Here is a 23,193-nt window from a genome sequence, read left to right as displayed (position 1 = left end):
CTCTATAATACAATGCATTTATTATAGTAAAGATCCAGAATGCATCTGATGGAGCTACTTATTTTCTACTCAGGTTAATATGTTAAGGAAATGCTGGTACATTTCAGAACTTTGAATCTTGCTTTGCATTCCTCACATGCTTGCCAGTTCAGTTAAAGGGAAGATCCTATGCTCCACGGTCTGCTGGTGGGGAGCAAGGTGGCAGATTAGAGTTGCTGTGTAGGCGAGGGTTCATTCTGCTTGCTTTGAGGTATCATTGGCTATTGGATGGGGTGTTTGCTGTAATTCTGTTTGTTGTGTTGCTTGCAGTAAGGCAAGGGAAGTGCAACCTGTTTTGAAAAATACTAATTCTCTATTTTTTTCTCTTTTAAGGGCCCAGTCATATATGCGCAGTTAGATCACTCTGGAGGGCAACACAGTGACAAAATCAACAAGTCTGAGTCCGTAGTCTATGCTGACATTCGGAAGAACTGAGAGGAGGTCCCAACCAATCCAAAGTAAAACACGCATCTAAACTGGAATTGCTTGAATGAAATGTGACCCAGAGAACTCACATGTGGCCTTTGATGCCCTAGCCTAGGACCAATGCATGTGGATACAGAGAGAAAGATATATATGTATTGTGTGTAAATAGTCTATTTAATCGTACAGAAGTGAAACCAATGTTGCATGTTAAGATGCGGTAAGAATTCTGCTTATAAATTGCCAATATTCTTTTTTTGTATCTAGGATAAGGAGAGAGAAAGTGAACATTCACAACCATCACGGTTTTAAAAATATTTTTATCTTAATCATGAATGGAAAAACTGGAAAATGCTTGAGATTCTAGACTGACCTGACCTTTCTCTTTGTGGGGGGAGGGTGACTTTCCTATTAAGAGGGATATGAGGAAGGTTGTCCCTTCCCCTGTCCCCAGCCATATTAGAATGTTTTTCTGTATCACTTATCTTTTCTTTATGACTCCTCCTGCATCTCATTGAATACATGAGCTAGGGATGTAAATATCATTTTAAAAATGATTAGTTTAACCTCCTGTAATTATATTGGTTAAACAGTTAACCGATAATACAGCAGCTCAAGCACAGTTGCTCCTGGGAGCTGTTCTCTGGCCCTTGGGGGGAGGGGGAAGCAGCAGGGGGAGGTGGCAAGAGCTAATTGATGAGTCATTAGGCCACCTACTATTTTCCTTTTAGGCTATGGGTACTAGTCCTCCTTGCCTCTTTCTCCTCCTCCTCCTACCTGCTCTGGTTCCTGCTGGGGCACCATGCAGCTTCCCTTGCCACCCTGCCCTGAACTAAACAAGCTTAAGTGTTTATCACTGGGCTTATTGGTTAAACGATTAATTGTTTAACCTTTCACATCCCCGACATGAACCCTTTCCCTTAGAAGAACTCTCATAATTCGTATGAGGAAAGAAGAAAGAAGGTATCAAAGGCCTGGCAACTATTCTAACTATCTGAAATGTCTTTCACCCTTTTAATAATTGTCAACTTTTAGGTCTAATTTCTGTACGTAGCAGAAGCCAGTCTTTTTAAGGCATAGAGGTCAGGTTGGTATACTGAAGTTTGTGCCCTGAAGATAAAAGCCACTACTTTTTCATAAGGAAGCTAAAGCAGAGTAGGAAATTAAGTTTCCAGGTGATTTGCCTCAGTTAGATCATGCTGTGCTCTTTCATGAGATGCCAGGTTTCCTGTGAGACTTTCCTGGTTCATTTTGTCCATCAAACAGTAGGAGCTCTCGTGGAGATGGTGGTGTTGCACTTTTAAGAGGGGAAAGAAAGTGATAAAACTACTGGCAGTAATCTGCTCATATTCTTGTTTTCTCCTAACATGTAATTGGAACAAGGGAGAGAAGTGTGATGAATGGACTGTCACAAGTCTGCTGCTATTTGAGGACAAGGGTCTTCCTTGCTTCAGTGAGATTCTTCTGCTGTGTTCTGCTAGAAAAAGTTGAGCCCAATCCCATCTCCATGTGATGTTAACTCTATGGGTACTCAGCCCTTGGGGAACTCTCCTGTGATTGGCATTGTCTAGCTGCAAATGTATGAGCTTGACCCAGGCTGAAGAGATTCATAACAAGGCTTCATAGAGCCTCTTTAACACAAGCAGTGTTTTCAAAGTGTAGCTCAGTTCTTTTAGAAGAAAACAAGCTGCCTCTCAAATGCGCTGAGCAGCAGGTGGCATGAGCTGGAGCTCTTATTTTTGCTTGATTAGGGACATTGAATTTTTGTGTCCATGGAAACATGAACAGCAGTCCATTTCTGGAAAAGAAGACTGCTGCTAACTTGTAACTGCTCTATAATTTAGTAGGACTGCAGTGTGGGAGATTTGAGGCAGTATGGGACCACACATATTTTGAGCTTCCTTTCCCTTGGCTTATCTTAGCTTTGAGCCTTGTTTAGTAGCAGTAGTAACTTATGTTAGTGGAAGTGGACTCTTATATGACTTAGTGAGCAGACTTTGAACTTCTTTGACTTCCTGTTTGTTTGGTGGCTAATGTCATCAGACCCAGATGTCTGATAGGTTTCCTGATGCTCTCCTGACTGATGGTGAACTTTTAACTCTTATGTGCTTCATTGGCTTCCTCTGAATTCCCTGGTATTCTCCCCAGGGTTTTGCAAATAAGAAAGAAGTGCAGACCTTAAAGGGCTTTCAGTTTTTTTGGGGGTGGGGGACTGGGGGTTGGAGTTCCCAATCTCTAGTTCTGTCGCAATGTTACTGCTAGCTCCTTGCCCCTGTGGGTCTACCTCTGATGCACAGTGTTGTGTGTAGAGGCTGGCTTGTTGAAGGATAGGCAGACTCTCTTGCAGAAGTAATGGGCTGGAGATCAGAAAGGAGGATGAGGCTGCTCTACAGGTGTGAGAACTCAAGAGCTGTCCCTTTTACTATGTGCATGGAAGCATGAGTAGTGCTGTAGTGAAATGGCAGTCAGGTCTGGTATTACAAGTTTGTTCCACGTTGTGAGCAACTGAATGAATTAGCTGCTTTCTGTTCCTTTTCATAGCCTCTTTTGATACTGCAGTCCAATTCATGCCACTGTACTGCAGTGATGGGGGCCACTCTTGGATAACTGGAGCAGAGGGAGCTGTGTTGGAAGCCTGTACATTACAAATACTTTGCGTTTCCCAGGTGGACCTAATGTGTCACAGCACAAAACTGCCAATGCACATTTTTTTCTGTTTGTCAAGAGAAGTAGTTTCTCAGTTTTAAAACTGACCTTGTCATCACTGCAAAGAAACACTCTGTGGGATTGCCTCCCCAGGGTCTGGCTGCTAGAACTTGCACCTTTGGAAGGTAAAGGGTGCCGATCATATTATTTTTGTCTGACCTTTCTTACCCCTCTTAAAACTTGCTGCTGCTCACTGGAACTGCTAAAATGGCAAAGTGTTTTCCTAGGAACTGCCAGCCTTCCTCTAACTCTTTGGTGACTGCCAGCAAATATTTTTGAGAGTGGAGAAGTGGGGTACCCAGAGGATGGACGTTATTAGCACTAGTATGAATGAACTGGGAGCTGTGGACTATAATTTCCTTAGCCCTTTTCCAAGTTTAGGCCAGGGGTTGACTGCAGCTCTGGATACCCAGGTATCTGGGGCTAAGGTAGAGTCAGAGCCAACCCTAGTAGCCTGTTGGTGGTAAGGTGCACCATTCTGTTTAGCCAGAGACATGCAAGATATTGATAAGTCAGCATCATACTTGGTATCCTTTGAGTCCCCAGCCAAATGGCTAGATACCCTTTACAGCTGGGTCAGCTGGAGGTGGCCTGAAGCTTGAGTCTGTAGAGAGACTTCACTGTGCCTCTGGGTCTGTACCTTAATTGCTCTGCCACAATCTCCTTGGTATTTCTGGTGTATATCTGGTCCTAAGAACCTGAACGGGGTAGCAGCTGTATCCCTGTTAATGTGAGAGGCAATCTCAAACTGGATGATATTTTCAGATCTTGACTTCGGAGGATTTAAAAAGAGAAAACCCAGGTTGTTTGGCTGAGCATCTCATAATTTTTGGTGCTTGTGTATACAAAGTCTTAAGGGTTGCATTTCTCTGGAGTGGAATCTCCAGTGTTTGGGGGGGGGAAGGGGGAGGAAGGGTGCTTCTGATTTTTCATAGTTTTAATGCCCCAAGAATCTTGTTTCTAAATCTTGCTCAGAGTTTACGTTATTCTTATATTTGTCTAGGACCTCCAAATGAAGGATTTTTCTATAATGTTTGTGTGAAAAGGGTGGTGGGCTTTCCTCCTTTTTCATAGATCTTTAGTTGAGGATCTGGGAAAATATCTGACATTTCTGGGGGCAGTCATATTCTCCTATGGTGGCAGCATGTAGACCACATGCAATGTGATATGTGAGATACCATGTCATTTAAACTACTATACTCAGACATCATACCCGTCTTAAGGCTTCCATTTCCCCTCTTTGCAATAGCACAAAGTTAATAAACCCTTTCATTTTTAAGGGATTTCTGCACTTTTTAAAACTGGAACATAAATTGTTTGTAAGCTCACTGCCTTCTGGGGTGAATGTGCTGTGCAGTCTTGTTTATCTCCTTCCAAAGCAGCTGTTCCCACGCTGGGGCAAAGACAGGTCCCCTCATTCCTGCAAATCACTGACTTGGAAAATACCTTCCTCGAATGAGAAGGAACCACACCACTGCTCTGCCAAATTTTGGGGGATAGAAAGAGCAGAACAAACGCCTATAAAATGGGTGTATAATCTTTGTGGGGAGGAAGCCAGGTATATACCACAAGGCCTCCCAATAGAAATTTTAAGGCTGTGAAAAATCAAGTGATAGCAATTCTTCTTTGTGCTTTGCGTTGATAGATTCATCTGATTTGAACACAATTGTACTGGACATTTTTTTTCTTGAACTGACTTTCATGTTTTCTATTGTAATCTTGTGAATATTTTAATACACTTTTTTTTTCCATTGTTTGTCTGTTGTAATCTGTTGCACAAATCAGAGCTGGTTATGGTTCAGGATAGAGGAGGGAGACGAACACAAAAGTTGCCTCCTGCACAGGTTCAGACTCTCCAACGGAAATGTTATCCACTTCTCTCCAACTGAGATTAGACCTGGTATTGGAACATATTGAATGGCTGGAGACACTATTGGTGGGGGTGTTAGGAGTACTGTGCACACATTAAAATGTAGGATTCCTTGTGAGGTTGGGAAGTAATCTCTTCATGGTCAAGCTATAGGAACTGGTTAGTGGTGTATGCAGAAACTTGCTCAGCAAGTTGGTAGCAGACCTAGGAATAACGAAGGGAACTAGACTTCAGTCAACCAAGAGATAAACATGCTTAGCAGAGGGCTTTTCAGTATTTGTGGACAAAAAGTATTTACTTGACTCAAAAAATGAGGTCCCCCCATTTAGCATAAAGAGCTTTTTCTCCTATCTTGGATTTGAATACAAGGCTGCAGGGAGAGAAGGGGGTGCTGTGGCTCTGATTTTGGTTGCCCCCCTTCCTATCCACTGCCTTCCCCACTACAGTGGGCCTGTCTCCTTGCTGCAGTAATGAGGGTAGGGTAGGGTAGGGAAGGGATGACAAATTTTAAAGACAATGCTCTAATAATTCTATACTTGGAAAATTATAACCAGTGTATACATTTTCGATGTCTACAGTCTAATTATTTGGGGGATCATTGTAATTTAAGAGTTGTCTTGGATTCAGGTAAATATGGCAGATTAGTGATTCTCAACTCTAGGATGCCATATGATCGTTTTAAAAGATACAGTGCTAAAATTAGTGGTAGAGGTACAGACTCCTGCACCATGATTTACAAGATAAACCCTGAGATTTCAAATAGGAATCCAAAGCATTAAAACATTCTGACCTGTTGTGGTCTTTCCAAGTTCTTTGCCACCAAAGAATTGCTCTGTTACTTATCTGTGGCACTTTTTGAGAGGTGCCTCGAGTAAAAAAGTTGAGAACCCTGACCCAGATTAAACAGATCAGTGGTTAAATAGCTCTCCTTGTTAGGAGAGCCTGCCTCAGCAAATGCTAATTGTTAAAAAAAAAAGATTGGACTAGAGTCCCTTCTGGGCTTAAAATTTATGAAATACAGCATGTATGACCTGGTACTCTACCCTGGTTTGCTGTTAATACACAAGAATGGACTTTGTACAGAACTGTGTAGTAACACAGGACTGTGAAGTACCTTATATACTAGACTGCAGTATCCTGCTCTTGTGAGCAGCTATGTTGAAGCATAAATTTAGGAAGGGGATTATTTATCTCAAAAGTTTTTTATGTGGCTCGTGTTATGCCTATTGGAAGGCTGGTTCAGAATATCTGTCCTTATAGGCTAGAAACATTTTAATTTCAACTTGCAATCAGTGGAGAGCAGGGGTGGGCAATTATTTTGAGTGGAGAGCTGCTTACTGAGGGCTGCATGATGGGCAGATAAATATTAATTTTCTAAACTTTTTAAGGGGCCTGCGGGCTGCGTCTGGCCTGCAGGCTGCATTTTGCCCACCCCCGGTGTAGAGCCATCACTGCTCTTTTAACCTACCTTACTCTCTTCTTTTCCCAGGCTGCCTTTCACAAGCATCCTGCATGGTGATTAGAGCCTGTGTTCTGTTATTTTTATGGGGTTTCTATAGTGTAATCAGGCCTCTGCTTTACAGTGAAACCCAAACAACTCTTTGAAAGTGGTCTGCTTTGTTTCCTTAACCATCTCGAGCAGGCTTTGTACCTTGCTGCTTTGTGCTGGCCATAATTCAGGGAAAGGGTGACTTTCTGGTAGGTGGGCAAGGTTAGTACACTGCTTTTTGAATTGCTAAGGATGCTGTATTGAGGAAGGAGCAGGTAATGGTTAAAGCAGGAACTCAGGATTCTGGTTTTGACTTTCATATAATTTAACAGAGTAATGATGCAGCAGTTCACCTGATTTATGTAGACATTATGCATGACTACTACCTTCACTACTTCCTTCCACAAGAGGAAGGTGACATTTTTAAAACTCCTGTGCTTCCTAGTGAGTTCTTTCTTGGCTGCAAGCTCCTTGTAGGTGAGGGTTTATCTTGCATTAGGCACATTTTCTAGATCCCATCTGAATGTTTTGGGAGTGGGGAGAGGAGCTGTGCAACTGTCCTACTTATAAATGCACCTTATTTTTGAGGATACAAGAAATTACAATGATAGCAATTGGAAAGGCTTCTGCCAGCCTCTCTCTACTCCTATAAAGTGAATAGCCTCTTGACCAGTTAAATGCTCAAAAATTACTCTGCAATGTAAATAAGTTGGACAGCATTGGGCACTGACCAACTGAGAATGCAAATAGAAACTGACTGTCAAAAGCAGAAAAGGAAGCTCCATGCATCTTGCAAGAAAACATGTCAGAAGAGATGCAGAATGGGGCAATGGAAAGAATCAAACCACAGTCATAGAAGGGGTGGGGAAGAAACACAGGAATCATGGTCTTGAAAGCAAGAGTGCTGCTCTAATGCCCTATGACAATTGGGAGGTAAGACTTGCACTTGCTACACAGTGCATCTAATTTTGAAGGACTATTCTTAGATTTTCAAGATCTTGTTTTAATTTGTGCAGGGGTGTCACCTTGCCAGCAGTCAGATTTCAGTGGATGTCAGAACTGGTCCTGACAATTTGCTTAGTTGCCAATCATCGAAGAATCAGTTTCAGGCAAAATACAAAGCGTACTCACTCAAGACAGAGTTGGTTACGTCAACTATAATTTAAATGTTATATTTTACGTAAATATGTAGAGGCACTGCATATTATCTCCAGTGATAGAAATGTTTGTTCTCTAGACATTTAGAAAGGTTGCTTTCTCTTGACAGAGAAAAAGATTAAAACCAGTCAAGCTGGGTCCCACTGAAAAATGTGTGTATGGCTAGATTCAGTCAGTAGGGTTAAGCTTCTTTCTGATGCTGCTGTTCTTATTCCTTTGCCTTTAGTTCCTGATTATACCTGTAGAAAACAGATAAGGAAAGTCAGCATATAGTAAACTGAAGCAGAGTTTGAAAGCACACTGTCTTTGGAACATCTTCATAATAATGTTACTCTCTCAAACAGTTACCATTCTGCTTGCAGTTCACATTGTTTAACTTTTATAAACTACATGATCCCACTACTAAATACCCTTACCCACACTAGAAGGTAAACTAACTGCAAATGCTAGGCATTTTTCATCTGGTGGCTTGCATCCGACAGCTTGTCTAACTTTATCCCACCCATGCAGTTGGTCTAATAAAGTTACCCTAAAAATCCTTGCCTCAAAATTACTAACAAAGGCTCCCAAGCAGCTGAGCAAACATTGGACTCCTCAATGAAGTGGCAGCTTCTGGCTTTGTTCTAGCTCATCACTGCAGTAGCAATTTATAGAACTGGTGCAACTTTTAAAGCAGAGAAACTCCTGGAGATCTTACACAAGTAATTTCTTTAAGCCCAATTAAAATACCAGAAACAGCACATTAAGTTTGGTACCTGTAATAACAGGTACCAACTTAGATGTGCCATAAAAATCAGCACTACTGTGCAGTAGCAGCAATGCACATCTTTTAGATGATAATGCATAATAGACTAGTTCTACTGTGCACTGGCATGGCTTTTGCCATGATGTGCTAATGCGCAGTAAAGTTATTCTTTTGAACTTCTAGCATCTTGTGTAGATATGCCTAATAAAGGCTCCTATACACATGCAGGGAGGCTGCTCTGACATGCTGTAATTACACAGAGTTGAAGCAGACTTGATAGCATCTTCTGGAGCATGGCAATTGCTGCACTCCAGCAGATTCCAGTGTCATGTGCATCAGTGTCCCCATACTGAAAAATGGCAGCAGGGTGCTTTAAAGTTTGGTTGAGGAGCTTTAGTTCAAAAGTGCCCCACTGCCATTTTTCAGCACAGGGACACTGATGCATCTGACACTGGATGCTTTAATTAGCACTAATTAAAGTGCCTTCCTCCCTGCCCCTAACCGCCCCCCCCCATGATGAACACTGGAAATGCAGAAGCCACCTAAAATAGCTTTTTTATTTTAGTAATGAGAATCCTCCTGTTACTTTCTAGTACATACCTCCATATTCGAAAGAGCTGGGAACCACCAGCACAGCCAACAAAGAAATTCACGGTAAACAGGCCCCAGTTTTTAGGTATGATAACTAGAGAGTACCTTGACCAAATAAGGCCTGTAAAACAACAACAGAATTATTCTCAATATTCAAACAAACAAAATATGTATACATACACTAGGAAATTGCCTGTCAAGAACAACTGATGAATTTCAAGCAACAAAAAACAGGTAGATTTTACTTTTTATATTTTATTAAATAAGTTACATATTTATAAAAACTTAAATAAAATAGACTGAACATTTGAAGATACCAATCTGGTATCTTCCAGCGGGCTGGAGGCATACCCACCCATGCTGCCGTGCCCCCTGCTCCCAACAAGCCATACAAGGGGACTTGGTAGCAGCTTACCACTACATCAGAGGCATACATCAAAGGGCTTGGTGAACAACTGTTCACCAGGGCACCCTTAAAGAAAACCAGGAGTAATGGCCACAAAGTCCTGGAAGACTTTCAGGCTCAACATCAGGAAAAACTTATTCAGTGTCCAGACTGTGGAATAAGCTCCCTCCAGAGGTGGTACAGTCACTTACCCTGGAAATCTTCAAGAGGAGACTGGACAGTCACCTTGCTGAGGTTACCTGACCCCACCCAGCTTTTCTACCTGGTACAGGGGGCTGGACCCAATGATATTCTGAGGTCCCTTCCAGCCCTACAATCTATGAATCCATGGCATATTTAAAACTGCAGTTTTTGGCTCCCAGTTTATCAGCAGTAGTAGTGGGGCTGCCAGAACCCTCCACCAAGCCAAGGGCAGGGGACCCCTTGGCAAAACAAGCAAGATTAAAGGAGCTACCAGGCAGTGCACTTTCATCACAATTTTGTTAGGTCCCTATCTAGAGCTGTGTCAGACCTGCATTATACTGAGTTTCTTGGAAAGAGAAGAAACAGCCTACATTAACAAACTAGGACTGAAACTATTAAAAAAAATTAATCCCAACTGATTGCAAGATTAAAAAAAATGGTCTCAATTAATTGCAATTTTAATAGCAGTTAAACAATTGTCAACACCCCCCACCCAACAGCCCAGTCTATGTGCCCTCTGGCTCCTTCCTACCACCACCAACAGTGCACAGCTCCAGCTTCAACCCTGGCCCATCCCACGCCCTCTCCAGACTTGCCCTGGCAAGAGCAGACCAGCTGGAACCCATGTAAACACCTCCGACTCTGGTCCGCCCCACCCCACACTGCTCCAAACTCACCTGTCCATGCTAAGCAGTGGTAGCAGCCAGGCAGAAGCTGCTGCTCAGTGCAGAGGAAAAGCAGCCCCTCCCTTTCACCACCGCCAGGCCCTTCATGCTGCAGCTACCTGGAGCCCATGCCTGGGCTGCCCTGTGGCTCCTCTGCATTGCCACTGCTGCCCTGCTGGGCAGCCCAGAGGGAGCAGTGACAGCAGCAGAAAGAAGCTGCAGGGCAACCTGGATGTAGGCTCTGGGATGCTGCAGCAAGAATGGCCTGGCAGCAGTGAGGAAAAGGGGCCACTTTTCCCCTATGCCGAGTAGCAGCTTTTACCAGGTCACTGCCACTGCTGCTTAGCTTGGACAGGTGAGTCTGGAGCAGGCACTGGGTGGGCCATGGTCAGGGCCGTGTGTATGGGTTCTAGCTGGTCCACTCCCCTGGTCAAAATGATATGAATGATTTACACATTAATTTCTTATCACGTTGATCGTGTAAGTTAACTGATAGCCCCAGAACAAAGTCAGCAGAAGTAATTTTCAATTGGTACAACTGCAAGTTAAGGACCAGATGATCCTTATATCTCTTCCAGCCCTGTGACTTTACGTGGATACTTATACTAAAGTAAGGGTAGGTTTGCTTTTTTTTTTTTCCCCTTGCTAAAATGGCTTCTATAGTTACACAAATGAAACCAAAAGTTGTTTGTCTGAAACCCCTTAAGTTGTACACTAGTGTGCACCCATGATTCTGTGTAAATAAGACTAATACCGTCATTACTCCTACACTATTGTTTATGGATATGTTTCTTTTTCTTCCTTCTCTTTCCCATTCCTTCCTCTTGTATACTCTTTAGAAGTTCTGTGCGTACACCAAGGGGTACTTGAACCCCTATGAGAAACTTTGCTGCTACTGGTATTGCTTTATCTTCCTTCTCAGACAAGCCCCCAAAATATTTGCAGATTTTCCTTACCATCATGACCAATATTTGCAAATTCTCCTGGTGGAGTGGTGCAGTACTGGTTTACAGGTTACACAGACTGGCCCTGCATTCCAGATCCAGCATGTATCCTGGAGTGGCCGAAGTAGACACTGCCCAAGGCCTGGTTCTTCTCCAGGGCTGTCCTGCATGGGCCTGGTGCCACTATCATCAGTCTGTGTTACATGCAGCAGCTGTTTTGCTGCTCCAGGATCTGAGCTGGAGCAGGCACCATGTGTAACACATGGGGCCATTCAGCAAGCCCCACATGCTGCCTTCGGGTTACTCCAAGACCTATGGGAAGCACTGGGGGCTAGATGATATGGCTCTGCAGGCTGAATTATTAACACTCCGATCTACCAAGTAATGTTAATAGAAAATACCTGGGCATCTAGAGAGAGGGAGGTATTTTAATAGCAGGTATAAGTTAAAAAACTTTGCATCTTATACTACTACGATTATGTTTCTAGACAGTCAATTTACTATTTAATTGAGGCTTAGCCACTGATTATTTTTTTTAAATGGATAAGATCAAGAATTTTTAAAATGCTTTTTAGGCACGAAGAGGTGTGTGGTAACAGAACGTTTTTACCTGTAGCCGTCAACACTGCAGACTGTGCTGTGCTCAGTTTTTCTGCTGGTCTCGTCATATCTGCCATTCCAGCACATACCAAACCCTGTAAAAATGAGATAAAACAAGCTTCACTGAGCTGGGAATTTAGGTTCACTCTTGTGCATGCTTCTGACAGTATGGTTCAGAGGTCCCTGGCACTAGGTGCTGTACCTGCACACTTCCTAATACAAGTTAGTTGTGTTTTTAAAAAAAGGTGGGCAGGAGAGAGATATCATACCCTGAGCTGTCTATTTGCGATTGCCTAAATGGTCATTTCATGGGGGTGGGATTGTGGAGAGGAGAGGCAACAGATACAGAACAGTGCCAGTGTATCCCAACAGAAAAATTCTTAAGGACAGGAACCAGCAGCCTAGAGCTCACAGGCCACATCCAGAGCCATTTTATCCATCCCATTGAGCCAGGGAGCTTCTGCAACATTTCAACAGTGGTAGAGCAGGATGGGTTGGAAGTGGCCTGCACTTAAAGCCAGGCTCTGTTAGTGACATTTCCCCCCCCGCCATCACCACCACTGTAAGACCATGTCAAGCCCTGCTTCAAGAGACAGCAGCTACCCCAGATTATTTCACGTGAGATTTAGTTTCCCTGCAAACATGTTCCTACAGAAAACTCAATTTTAACACTCAAGCTTTCAAAATCCAGGCCCATGTGAAGTGTCTTCCAAACATTTTGAATTTGGATATGTACATTAGATGCAAAGAGCTTACTATTATGACACCCAGACACTGAAGCAACAGGAGAGACCATTCTGTATGGACAGCATAAAGAACACTAATACTTACAGGCATTGCAGCACTTTAATTTTATTGGACTTCTACAGGAAAAATAGTCCTGGATCTTGCCTTCCTGACTGATGAGAGTTTTGGGTAAAGACAAAGTGGACAAGAAAGGCCAGACAAAACAATGTTAAGATAAAACAAAAACAGAGAAAAATAAAGGTTTGTTATTGTATTAAATCTAGGGTCAGAAACAACCCAAAACTGCTCTCAGTTCTGGTGTCACAGTGTGTAGGAAGAGGCTATGCAAGTAATAGGCACGAAGAGACTTCCACTGGACAAAACAAAAGATAGGATTGTTTAGAGAAAGGCAACATGACAGACTTGTAAAAGTCATCTAAGTGTTCCTAGTTGTCTAGTTTTTTTAGATAAAAGGGATGTCACTTAAAACTTGGCTTTCAATTTCAACCCATTTCCTACTTGTAGCATTTATGAAAGGCAACTGGTTGAACTCATTACCACAAGAAAAGGCTAGATACTCAGCAAAATTGAAAGACTAGAGAGATATTTATGTGGATAAATGACATCCACCATTACAAAACTGGGTAATATAATGGACAGACACTCAAGCTTCACGGCATAGGCCAGCTGCTAGCAGGAAGGAACAAGATTACTCTCCCCAAGTGTTTGATAATGGTTATCCAGCAACCAGTGCTGAACACTGAGAATGAGACACAGTCAGCCACAGAAGTGACCTGTCATTACAAATACTATATTCCCACTCTTGGGATAAAGTAATTTCTTTATTATAGCACTGCAGAGTTTTAGAAGAACAGGTAGGAAATATACAAGTGACCATCAAGGCAGAACACCTGCCCTCTGCTGGAAAGAAGCTTCCTTAGTAGTCACTTGTAGTCTACTGGCTGCTGCAGAACAACTTAGCTTGAAAACTACTAGTACAAATAAGGAGTCCTTTAGTTTGATTGATTGAGACTTGGGAGTGTAGCCTCACTGCCTCATGAATGTAGTTCACATGGCTTAATACAGATTAACACAGCAAGCTCCTCACCACTATGGAAGGTGAGAGTCATTTTATCACTTTTGTGTTATCAGAATGATAATCCAGTACGAGTCCAGTAGACTGCTTTCTATGACTTCATAATCTACGCATGATATTCACACAGACCCTGACTGGTAGAGAAGCAGTGGACAGGAGAGTTTGCTTGAAGCCATGGATTGGAGGTGGCAGGGAGAATAATTTGCCTGTCATATCATCTGATACATGAAAGCTGGTAAATATTTTCATGACACTATTCCACAAATACTAGCTGGCTCAAATTTTTGATACTGTGCCAATGGCAACATTGGACCAAAAGCACTAACATGGCTTAGGTCCAGAGTCTGAGATAATAGCCTCATACAGACAATCAGTTTCTCCTGGAAGAGTTGCTGCTCTCCCAGGAGAAAATGCAAGCGTACAGATGTTCAGACCTTTTGTTCCATAGTGAAAATGGCTGCTCCAACAGAAAAATAACTTGGGAACAACCAGGGTTAAATCATTCCCATGAGAGCTGTCTATATATGCTGTAGTTTGTCTCAGAAGAGAAAACAGTCTTCCAGCATTTCCCCCCTTCCCTTCCAGGAAGACTTTGTCCCTTGCTGGAGTCTGATACTTCAGCAGAGAGAATATGCCCCCTTCACAATCTCCACATTTTGCTGCAGGGAAACAGGCTGACCATGGGCAAGTCTGGGTCAGCCAACCAGATCTGTTACCAGGGAGGCTAAGGAACAGTGTCAGGCAGCGTTAGCGGCAACCCCCTGCCCCAGGCTGAACAGTGTCATCAGCATTGCAAGCTCTCCACTCTTCAGGGGCTCAGGATTTGAATGTTTGTACATGTGGCTCTGGATACATTTCTTTACCGGAACAAACCTGGGAGAATTCTCCGAAGTTATTTGTATGTGTGTGTATGCAGCCAGAGACCCTGAGAGTGGACTTGCCTTATGGATTCAAACCACTACATTTTAGAACACCAGAACTACAAATCGGGACATGAACTATGAAGGCCATTTAACTGAGTCGTTTTAAACTTTTTTTGATGGTTACAATATTAGTGCAAGCTTTGCTTAACACACTGCACAGGTAACACATCTAAAGTTACTGAAGAAGCATAAATACCTCTTGGCATGAACAGCCTATCAAGTCAAACTCTATTCTACACTACCCTTCAATAGGGTGGAGACACCACTTGTTCAGAATAACCTCATAGCCCTCCCTGTCTCAAGATGATCGACTTGCAGGAGAAAATATTGTTGGCTTGTTAAGATACTGCGTTTCAGAGAGAAAGTCTGTATTGGACCTGGCTTATCCAGACCATGGGCAGGATTCTATTTCACAGAGGCATCAAGGGAAATGCTTAACTCCTAGGAGGTTAGTGAAGGGTAAGTTGCTTTCACAACAGTATTAGCTTCAGTACGCTGCACCTACAACCCCTCCTGCACCACTCCCAGAGCTGCACTCAGTGTGCTTCTTCACATCTAAACAACTTAACAACAAATGTAACCTGAATAACCTAGAGCACAGGCACTGAACAGGACTAGGTCATATTCCTTTTGGGTTGAAGAAGGCAACTCTCAGACCTGCAGAAAAGGTACGTGTACCAGCCACATGGATTGCTATTCCATACTTACCCATTTCATAACAGGTGCCCAGAAAAACACTGTCTTGGGACCTGCAAAAGAGTGAAATATTTAAGCAACTGTAAAGTTTGTTATGTCCTTACACATTTGTATTACCATATTTTAACAATTTCTGCAAATTGTACCATGCCTTGCATCCAGCATGATTTACACATAGTATATAAAATAAAAACACTTTATTACAAAGATGAGTCTCTAACCTCACAATCCATGGAACCTGTCTTAATCTAACATTAGGTGAAGGAACAGCTATAATAAGCAAGCAGAAAGTAGATTCCTGGCTAGCAGCACTTAGAAGCCTGCATTACTCATAGATCCAGTCTTACAGCAAGCTTTGCCATCAAAAGACTTGATCTAGCCAGTACGTTCAATTGTCTTTTGTCCTTAGGACAGTACTAATGAGGCAATAACTATTGTCCACACACCTAAGCTTCAAGGAGATTTGCTGTAGCTTGTTAGCAAGTGAAGAAAAAAGGCTACAATTAAAAATGCAAGTAGAATTCAGGGAGGCCATGGTGATTATTCATGTTGGACTTTGCCCAGCAGAGCTACCATTCATAATCTGGAAAAGAAGGAAAACTATGACCATGAGTCTCTCATTCAAAACGTGGTAGGTTCATACCTGCTTAGGGTCTCTGACTGGGAGTACAGTATCCCAACTTCCAAAAAAAAAAAAAAAAAAATCAGACATGGGGTGAAAAATGCCTCTGTGTTTTTGTATTCTTATCAACACAAGTGGCAGAGGTTAGGTGCCTGAGTTGGTAGCTTGCTTGTCAAGCACGTTTATGCTCCATTGAGGGTCTCAATAGTTAGTGCAAGTTTGCAACACACTATTCTTCCCATACAGTACAAAGTCCAGTGCTGTTAAGCAAACTGGCAGAGTAGGAGACAAACTGAAAATGTAAAAGAATAATCCATTCCCAAGAGCTGAGTCAATTTGGCAATACTGCAGTGTTGTAACAGATTAAAGCCTCCATCCCATTCAGTTTGTCATCTGATCTGCAAATTCTCTAAAGCACAGGTACACAAGGTACATTTAGGGGTTCATTTATTGTATCCACATTACTGTTACACACATCTTGGAAACTAGAAGTGGTCACTAATGTTACTAGACTGTGGTAGAGTTTGTACAGCTGAATCTCATGATGCTATTAAATGCCTCTGTTTCTAACAGATTGCTAATACTAAGTTCTAGGAAACATTCTCTCTAGACTTACAGAATTTAAAGCTAGCTTTTCACTAAAGAATAAATAGGAAAAAAGTCCCAGGAATTTGGAGATCTGGAATTTAGACAGCTATCATCATCTTAGTGATAGATATCTGATCCATCTCTCAGTGGGCAGTACTTTGCTTACAATATATAACATACTCTCCTTAAGGGAGTTTTATTTTGCTGACTTGTGTAACAGGTCTTTTTTAGATTTTTCCTTTTGTAATCAACATGCGATATTATGAAATTATGGTCAACAAACATCTGTTCCATTCTTCTACAAAGTATCTGCACGTACGGCACAAAAATGGCAATTTCCTTCTTAAAGAGACTTCTTTCTGCTCTTATACAATTCCTTCTAAAGAGCAATACTAGTTTTGTGACCATTCTAGCAGAACTTGGAACAGGCAACCTGTTTTTTTAAATGTGTGTGTTCTAGCTGGCAAGCACAGAAAGAGGTACCTAGCAAGGTACAGCAGCAGAACCAGAGCAAGTGTCAGTGACTTAAACAGAAAAATTCCTGTAGTATCAAGCACCTATGACCACCTTGAGTCCAGAAGGATCAGAGATAACCAAAGTATTTTGGCTCAAGTAGTTCAAGTATTTTGTCTTCTGGTGTATTTGAGGCTCATACCCTAAGTTTGATTTATTTTAAGCTTACACTCTAGTAAAAATGCCATTTTATCATGAATAGCAGTAGCGTACTGTAGCAGTACTATCCATAAAGATTCATTACGAGGCAGTTATTTGGCAAGTATGAAAACTAAAATGGAGGTTCTGTACTGTATGAAAACTGCCAGTTGCAGCATTTGGCCTGAATGTTCCTGACAAGGTCTCTGCTTAATATACTACTAGATCTGCAGACCCAGTTTTACAACAGACACTGCACTGCCTGTTTGAACTTCTACATTTTTTTTTCTAAACTGTAAACTTCATTACACCTGCCACCTCCCCAAATAGTTAAAGATTAAAAGCACTCATGACCACACCATGCAGAATAAAAAACAATATAATGTATCAAGTGTGTTTTTTACCATACCAAAATAAAGTTTCCCAAGTGTAGCTTATCATTATATCGCACAGTGTCAAGCGAAAGCCTTTTCTACTTGGGCCTTATGCTTCTCTGCCAAATCAGGTTTGAACACTTCTGCTAAGAAGTTACTCAATTGTTTCCCTGCCCAGGGTTGAAAGAACCATCGTTGAAAGAACCATCGTCTATGTTCTTACTCTTGTAAACTTTTTCCCTTCTCTCAATCTTTTAGTCTCTTCCACTTCCACAGTTTACAGTTGGTGGCAGCATCAGCCACAAAATTGGATGTCCTTTCCTTCTCTGCATCTGGATCTTACTGGGGAGGATGCCTTGAAAAGCCCTGTAAAAGAGACTGGAGCAGTATTTATTTTGGAGCTGGGTGTAACACTGGAGTTGTGGAGCTACACCACCTGCAAATCACATTCTTATTATTTAAAGCTTTAAGTTAGGGCTATGAATGCTCCTCAGACTGGACTTGTAGGTCTTGCAACAGTGACTAGCAGAGGACCCAAGAAGACCTCAGCCACGATCCAAGAGACAGAAGGCAGCGTCTGCTGCATCAGGGGCCCTCCACTCAGAAGTTTTTCTCTTGCAAGTCTGAGCACGTCTGGGGCATCTTTCCAATCACCAGTTCTAAACATGCTTAGTTCTTCAAGATTATGACCGGGCCCTTTGTCACCCCTCGTGCTAGGCAGAGTGATGTTATATTCCAGCCCCCAGGAAGTTGTCCGTTCAAGTTGTTTAGCAATTGACTGTACTTGCAAACTTGAAAACATGCATAGCGTAAACACCCCTTTTCTGTGCAATTTCCTCTAAATGCCTTCTTCCCCTCTTAAACAAGGGCACCCTATCAGCTCCCAATCCAATAAACCAGTACACACACTTGAAGAAAAGGCTTCAGAAAAGCTAGGTTGTAGTTTTTAAAGCCATGAGTTTTGGAGTATCTTTTGACTGCTCTGCTAAATGCATGGAGTTTTAAGACAGATATGGTAGTGGGTGACAATGAAGGGAGGAAGTGGCTTGCAAGGCTGTTTAGAAGACAAGAAATTATGGAAAAAATGAAATAAATTACCAGTTAATCAAAATGAAATACATCCAGTTCCTCTAAACAGAAGAAAAATGAAAGCCACTTGATGAGTTTACAAGAGCATATTAACTAAATGGACTAAATGGAATTCATCCAGATGGCAATAATCATCCCAGAGTATTCCGAGACAAAATGACTTGCTTCTAAAAGTTGGCCAACAAGGCTTTGTCTAATTTGGACCCAGTGGACTTGACTTCATTTGTGAAGTCCTTCTGAAAAAGGAATAGCTATCCATGATTAAGGCAGCTTGGAACATAGTGAACAACAGGAAAGGAGCACAAGCCAAATTCTGTCTCTCTATTGCTAGCAGCAGCTTTCCACCACCTGGCAGCCAATCCATGTGGAGGAGTCAGCTGGTTACCTCTCATTTTGGTCAGACATCGTCATTGTCCTTGGGCAACCTTTGTTGCTGAAAGACTAACGGAACAGAAGGTTTTTTGAAAACTGGGATCAGTATTCGAATGGAAGGTTTCTACCAGTTGAAAGTAAAGGGATATTTGTTAGGCAGATGCAAGTGACTTATATCTAGAAGGAACGTCCTTGTTATTAAGTGAGGTCATAAAACCAGACTTCACCAGGAGGGATTAGAAGCTTTTTAATTGTTTCCATATGGGATGGATTTTGTCCTAGCAAAATGTGCCCAAGAGTTCTGGAGATGAGAGGCCCATCTAAAGAACAGGCATCCAGTAAAATGATCAAATGGGTATGAAAACTGAAGCTGTCAATAAGGACAGCCTGGGATTTATTTGTGCAAAAAGAGAAAAATCACTACAATACTTTGTTACTTCAGGTACTGTTCATTGCCCTGAAGTGGCCCTGGCTTAGCCCATAGATGATATTCAAACCTCAGTAGTGAAACATTGCCTCCTGTTTGTAATACAGTACTCCAGTTCAGATGAAGAAGGAACAAATGTGCCAGTCTCTGTGGCCACTGTAATGTTCCCCATCTATGAAAAGCAAGCAGACAGAAATAGCTGCACTTTAGGCATTCAGTTTTGGACACCTTTATTGCAAAAGCACTGAACACTTAGAGCTCATCTAAACAGGAAAGTTTGATCAGTTTAATTGTTCAAACTAGTCAAATGAAACCAGTGCATTATACTGGTATTGATTTTCATAGATTTCGTAGATTCCTAGAGTAGGAAGGGACCTAGTAGATTGTCAGGTCCGACGCCCTGCTCCAGGCAGGAAAGAGCGCTGGGGTCTGGTAACCCCAGACAGATGCCTGTCTAATCTTCTCTTGAACACCTCCAGGGTAAGGGAAAGCACCACCTCCCTTGGAAGCCCATTCCATATTTTGGCAACCCTCACCGTAAAGAATTTCTTCCTTACGTCCAATCTAAATCTGTTCTCCTTCAGTTTGTGGCCATTATTCCTGGTACCCCCCGAGAGGCACCCTGGTAAACAGAGCATCCCCTATTCCCTGCTGGCCCCCCCTAATGACTTTGTAGGCAGCCACATCACCTCTCAGCCTTCCCTTGCAGAGGCTGAAGAGATTCAGATCCCTCAGTCTGTTTTCATAGGGTCTTATCTGCAGCCCCTCAACCATATGAGTAGCCCCCCTCTGAACCCTCTTAAGGTTATCTTCATCCCTCTTGAAGTGCGGGGTCCAAAATGCAGTACTCCATCTGCGGCTTCACCAATGATTTTGGATCAGATTTAATTACACTTAAGTTGGTAAAAGTCACATTTTGTTTGCACTGTGCAACTAAAATCACTGTAAAAAAGAAACTGCCTCAAATTCACCCAGTCTTTACTGGAAGCTAATCAGTCACCTAGTTCCATCACTATATCATCACAGTGCACCTAAGAGCACATGCCAAGTAGAGGAAGAGTCAAGGACATGTATATATCCAGAGAAAAGGGCAGCAACAGCAGTCCATGAAATATTAACTTTTCATCAAGCAAGCTATCCAAATGCCTGTGGAATCTGTTGGTTTACTAGATTTTAGGCTGGAAATACTATCTGTTTTCCAAATGTTTTTACTGTGATGAAGTTTCCCTTGTGATTGTCAATTTTGGCCACAGGAGTAAGAACAGCCATTTTGAATATGTATAGCTTGAAATTTTTGGCCACCTTCTGGCCTTTAACACAGGCACATGAGAGCAGAATTTGCCACATCAGTGGTGGGTGAGCACGATTCCTCTTACACTAAAAGCTCCACTGGTATTTTCTGGCATATTCTTCCCTCAAGGTCTCCCATTCTCTCCTCCACCCACAGAAGGCACCAAACAGGATGGTGGACTGAACTGTCAAATTCCCCGCCAGTTAGCAGTGGCAGGAGAGTCTAAAATCAAAAGGAATGGTAAAGTACCAGACATATAGGTACACACCAAAGGCATACAACCATAGTAAAACACAGGCCATGGATCAGCATTCGCGTGAAGACAAGATACCTTCACTTTGTTTTGCCAGCTAAAGATAAGCAGCAAAGTCTATCAAGAAATAACTGACCAGAGTTTGGCCTGGTAGTCTTTCCAACTAACCCCCTTCCAACTACCAACACAAAACAGTGTTTGCAGGAGTAAATAAATACAGAGCAGGTGAGGGCAGAAGTTTTACTTCAAGAAAAGCCACACTGTTTTGCTGTCTCTTTAGAGGCCCTTTAATCACAGCAGCATCAGCTTCACAAACTGCTCATAAGAGGATCCCAAACCATAAGCCAGCAGGTCCTCAATCTTTTCAGACCCCAGGCACTCTCAGCCGACTGGAGGCACCCCTTGGCACATGCCAGCTTACATTTCCCACTGTTTTGTTTTTGACAATGAGAAAACAACAGAGCAAAGAACTCAGGAAGGCCGCAATGGGCCAGAATGTTTTAAGCGCAGTTGCTTCTTATAGGAAACCTCCAGGTTTCTACTGTGACTATCTACAGGTCTCACTGTTGCACCACTGTGTGGTGCCCTTGAAGGGAACACAAGGCACCATAGGGTGCCACGTCCTCCAGCTCCTCCTCGAGAATCACTGGCGTGCGTCTACCCAGCCTAGCATGAAGCAACCAGCTGCCACTCTACTGCTGGCAAAGGACCCCAGGAGATGCAGAGCCATGAGCAGGACCATAGAATAGAAACCTATGCTGAAGCAGCGACTCTGGCCAAGGGATTTTGTCTCCGGCAAGCAAAGGCCGAGAAGCTGCAGGTGACAGTTTCATTCAGATCATCAGTAGCACTGTCCTCATCTCTGTGCCTTGGGATGTTCTCTCCCACCCCAACTCTCCCCTCCAGCCCCATTAACACATTTCTCTCCAGGTCCCCAGTCCCAAACCAAGGGGCAGCATCACACCATGCACGCACAGGGGGAGGTGGCTCAGCACCAGCCCAGCCCAGCCCACAGTTCCCCCCATTCCCAGCTCAGTGCCCGCCTGGCAGCAGGTCACACACTCAGAGAGCAGCGGGGTGGGGGGGGACCCGTAGGGCCTGCTGAGCACAATCCCGGTCTTGAGCAGCATCATCCCAGGCCGGGGCCCCCGGGGGGGGTCTCTCGAGCAACCCCAAGAGCAACCTGGGGGCGGAACCGCGCCAAGGTCACGGCGCCTCCTTAGCTGCGACCGTGCCCTTGACCTTGACCCTAACTGACCGTGACCCCAGCTCGGCCGGTACCTGCGGGGTGGTTGTAGAGGGGCCGCAGCCGCGGCGGCAGCTTAAGCTCGATGCGGTCAAGCAGGCGGTGGTAAGAGGCGCGAAGCCCCGCCGCGGCTGCCGCCATCGCCGAACCGGAGAGCAGAGCAGAGCCGGTAACAGCACCTGCCGGCACGACCCACCGCCCTTCTGCCGGCGCCCGCAGGAAGGGGCTCAGCTCTCCACTCTCGCGAGAGGGGCGAGGCCAGCGAATCGCGCCGCTCATTGGCCCGCTTCGACAACCGGGGGCGGGGCTCAGCGGGTTGCCGTTGCCATGGGTGAAGCGCGGCCCCGCCCCGCTCCTGGAGAGAGGTGACGTCACTCACGGAGGCCAAGCTTTCGGCCATCTTTGCTTAGGTCAGCGGCCGCCTCCTGCCCCTTCCCGAGACAAACATGGGCGCGGCGGTGCTTCACTATAGACCTGCCCAAAGGAAACATGGCCCACTGCCACCGCGCCTCCGGAGGGCGGGGTGGGGCGGGGCGCCCGAGTTCTCGCGAGAGCTGCGGACGCGGCGGGGGGCGGGGGCGGGGATGGCAGCCGCCGCCCGTTCCCCGGCGGTGGCTCGGCGGGGCGGGTGCGCGGAGCCGCGCGCGGTCTCCATGGTGAGCGCGGCGGGCGGCGGCCGGCGCCGGGCCGGGGCCTGAGCGGGACCATGTCCCGGGGGTGTTGCCCGCACCTGCTGTGGGACGTGAGGAAGCGTAGCCTGGGGCTGCAGGAGCCCGGCCTGCTGCGGCGGCACTACCTGGGTGAGCGACTGACGGACCCTGTGTGGGGGGGCCGAGGGGGCTCCTTTTGTCTCGGTGGTGGCGCCCCGCCCCGCCCAGCAGGGGTTGAGGAAGGCGCCGCGGGGGCTGGAGTCGGGGGGCGCGGCCGCGGGGCTCGCGTGAGTCCTAGACAGAGTTGAGAGCAGCGCTTCTCGGCCTCTTTTTTGGGACCAGGACCCGTTTGGAAACGTCAATGGGCGGT

At 44.2% G+C, this 23,193-nt stretch overlaps 3 protein-coding genes across 11 annotated transcripts in view; 2 read left to right on the top strand and 1 right to left on the bottom strand.

The window, feature by feature from the left end:
- MPZL1 (myelin protein zero like 1) overlaps positions 1-4,924 on the top strand; it is a 53,668-nt gene extending 48,744 nt beyond the window's left edge. For all 4 annotated transcript variants that reach the window (XM_090059022.1, XM_090059014.1, XM_090058995.1 and 1 more), the window contains one exon: positions 373-4,924. In XM_090059022.1, the coding sequence (XP_089915148.1) occupies positions 373-422 (50 nt within the window). In that variant the 3' untranslated portion in view covers positions 423-4,924. The remainder of the gene's footprint in view (positions 1-372) is intronic.
- A 2,745-nt stretch (positions 4,925-7,669) lies between these two features.
- MPC2 (mitochondrial pyruvate carrier 2) lies at positions 7,670-22,417 on the bottom strand. The gene is made up of 5 exons (XM_090059035.1): positions 22,209-22,417; positions 15,273-15,313; positions 11,830-11,914; positions 9,031-9,142; positions 7,670-7,924 (listed from the first exon to the last, which is right to left on the bottom strand). The coding sequence occupies exons 1-5, from the start codon at positions 22,312-22,314 to the stop codon at positions 7,894-7,896; spliced, it is 375 nt and encodes a 124-aa protein (XP_089915161.1). The 5' UTR covers positions 22,315-22,417; the 3' UTR covers positions 7,670-7,893.
- Positions 22,418-22,734: 317 nt separating this feature from the next.
- DCAF6 (DDB1 and CUL4 associated factor 6) overlaps positions 22,735-23,193 on the top strand; it is a 142,424-nt gene continuing 141,965 nt past the window's right edge. For 3 of the 6 annotated variants that reach the window (XM_090058962.1, XM_090058952.1, XM_090058935.1), the window contains exon 1: positions 22,735-22,973. In XM_090058962.1, coding sequence (XP_089915088.1) covers positions 22,880-22,973 — 94 coding nt within the window. In that variant the 5' untranslated portion in view covers positions 22,735-22,879. The remainder of the gene's footprint in view (positions 22,974-23,193) is intronic. The other 3 variants (XM_090058971.1, XM_090058981.1, XM_090058945.1) reach the window with 1 other exon arrangement.

Source organism: Crocodylus siamensis, chromosome 1 (assembly GCF_052110815.1).
Source record: "Crocodylus siamensis isolate JL-2025a chromosome 1, ASM5211081v1, whole genome shotgun sequence".
NCBI lineage: Eukaryota > Metazoa > Chordata > Crocodylia > Crocodylidae > Crocodylus > Crocodylus siamensis.
Note: the sequence above shows the minus strand (reverse complement) of the source record. Positions and strands in the feature narration are given on the sequence as shown.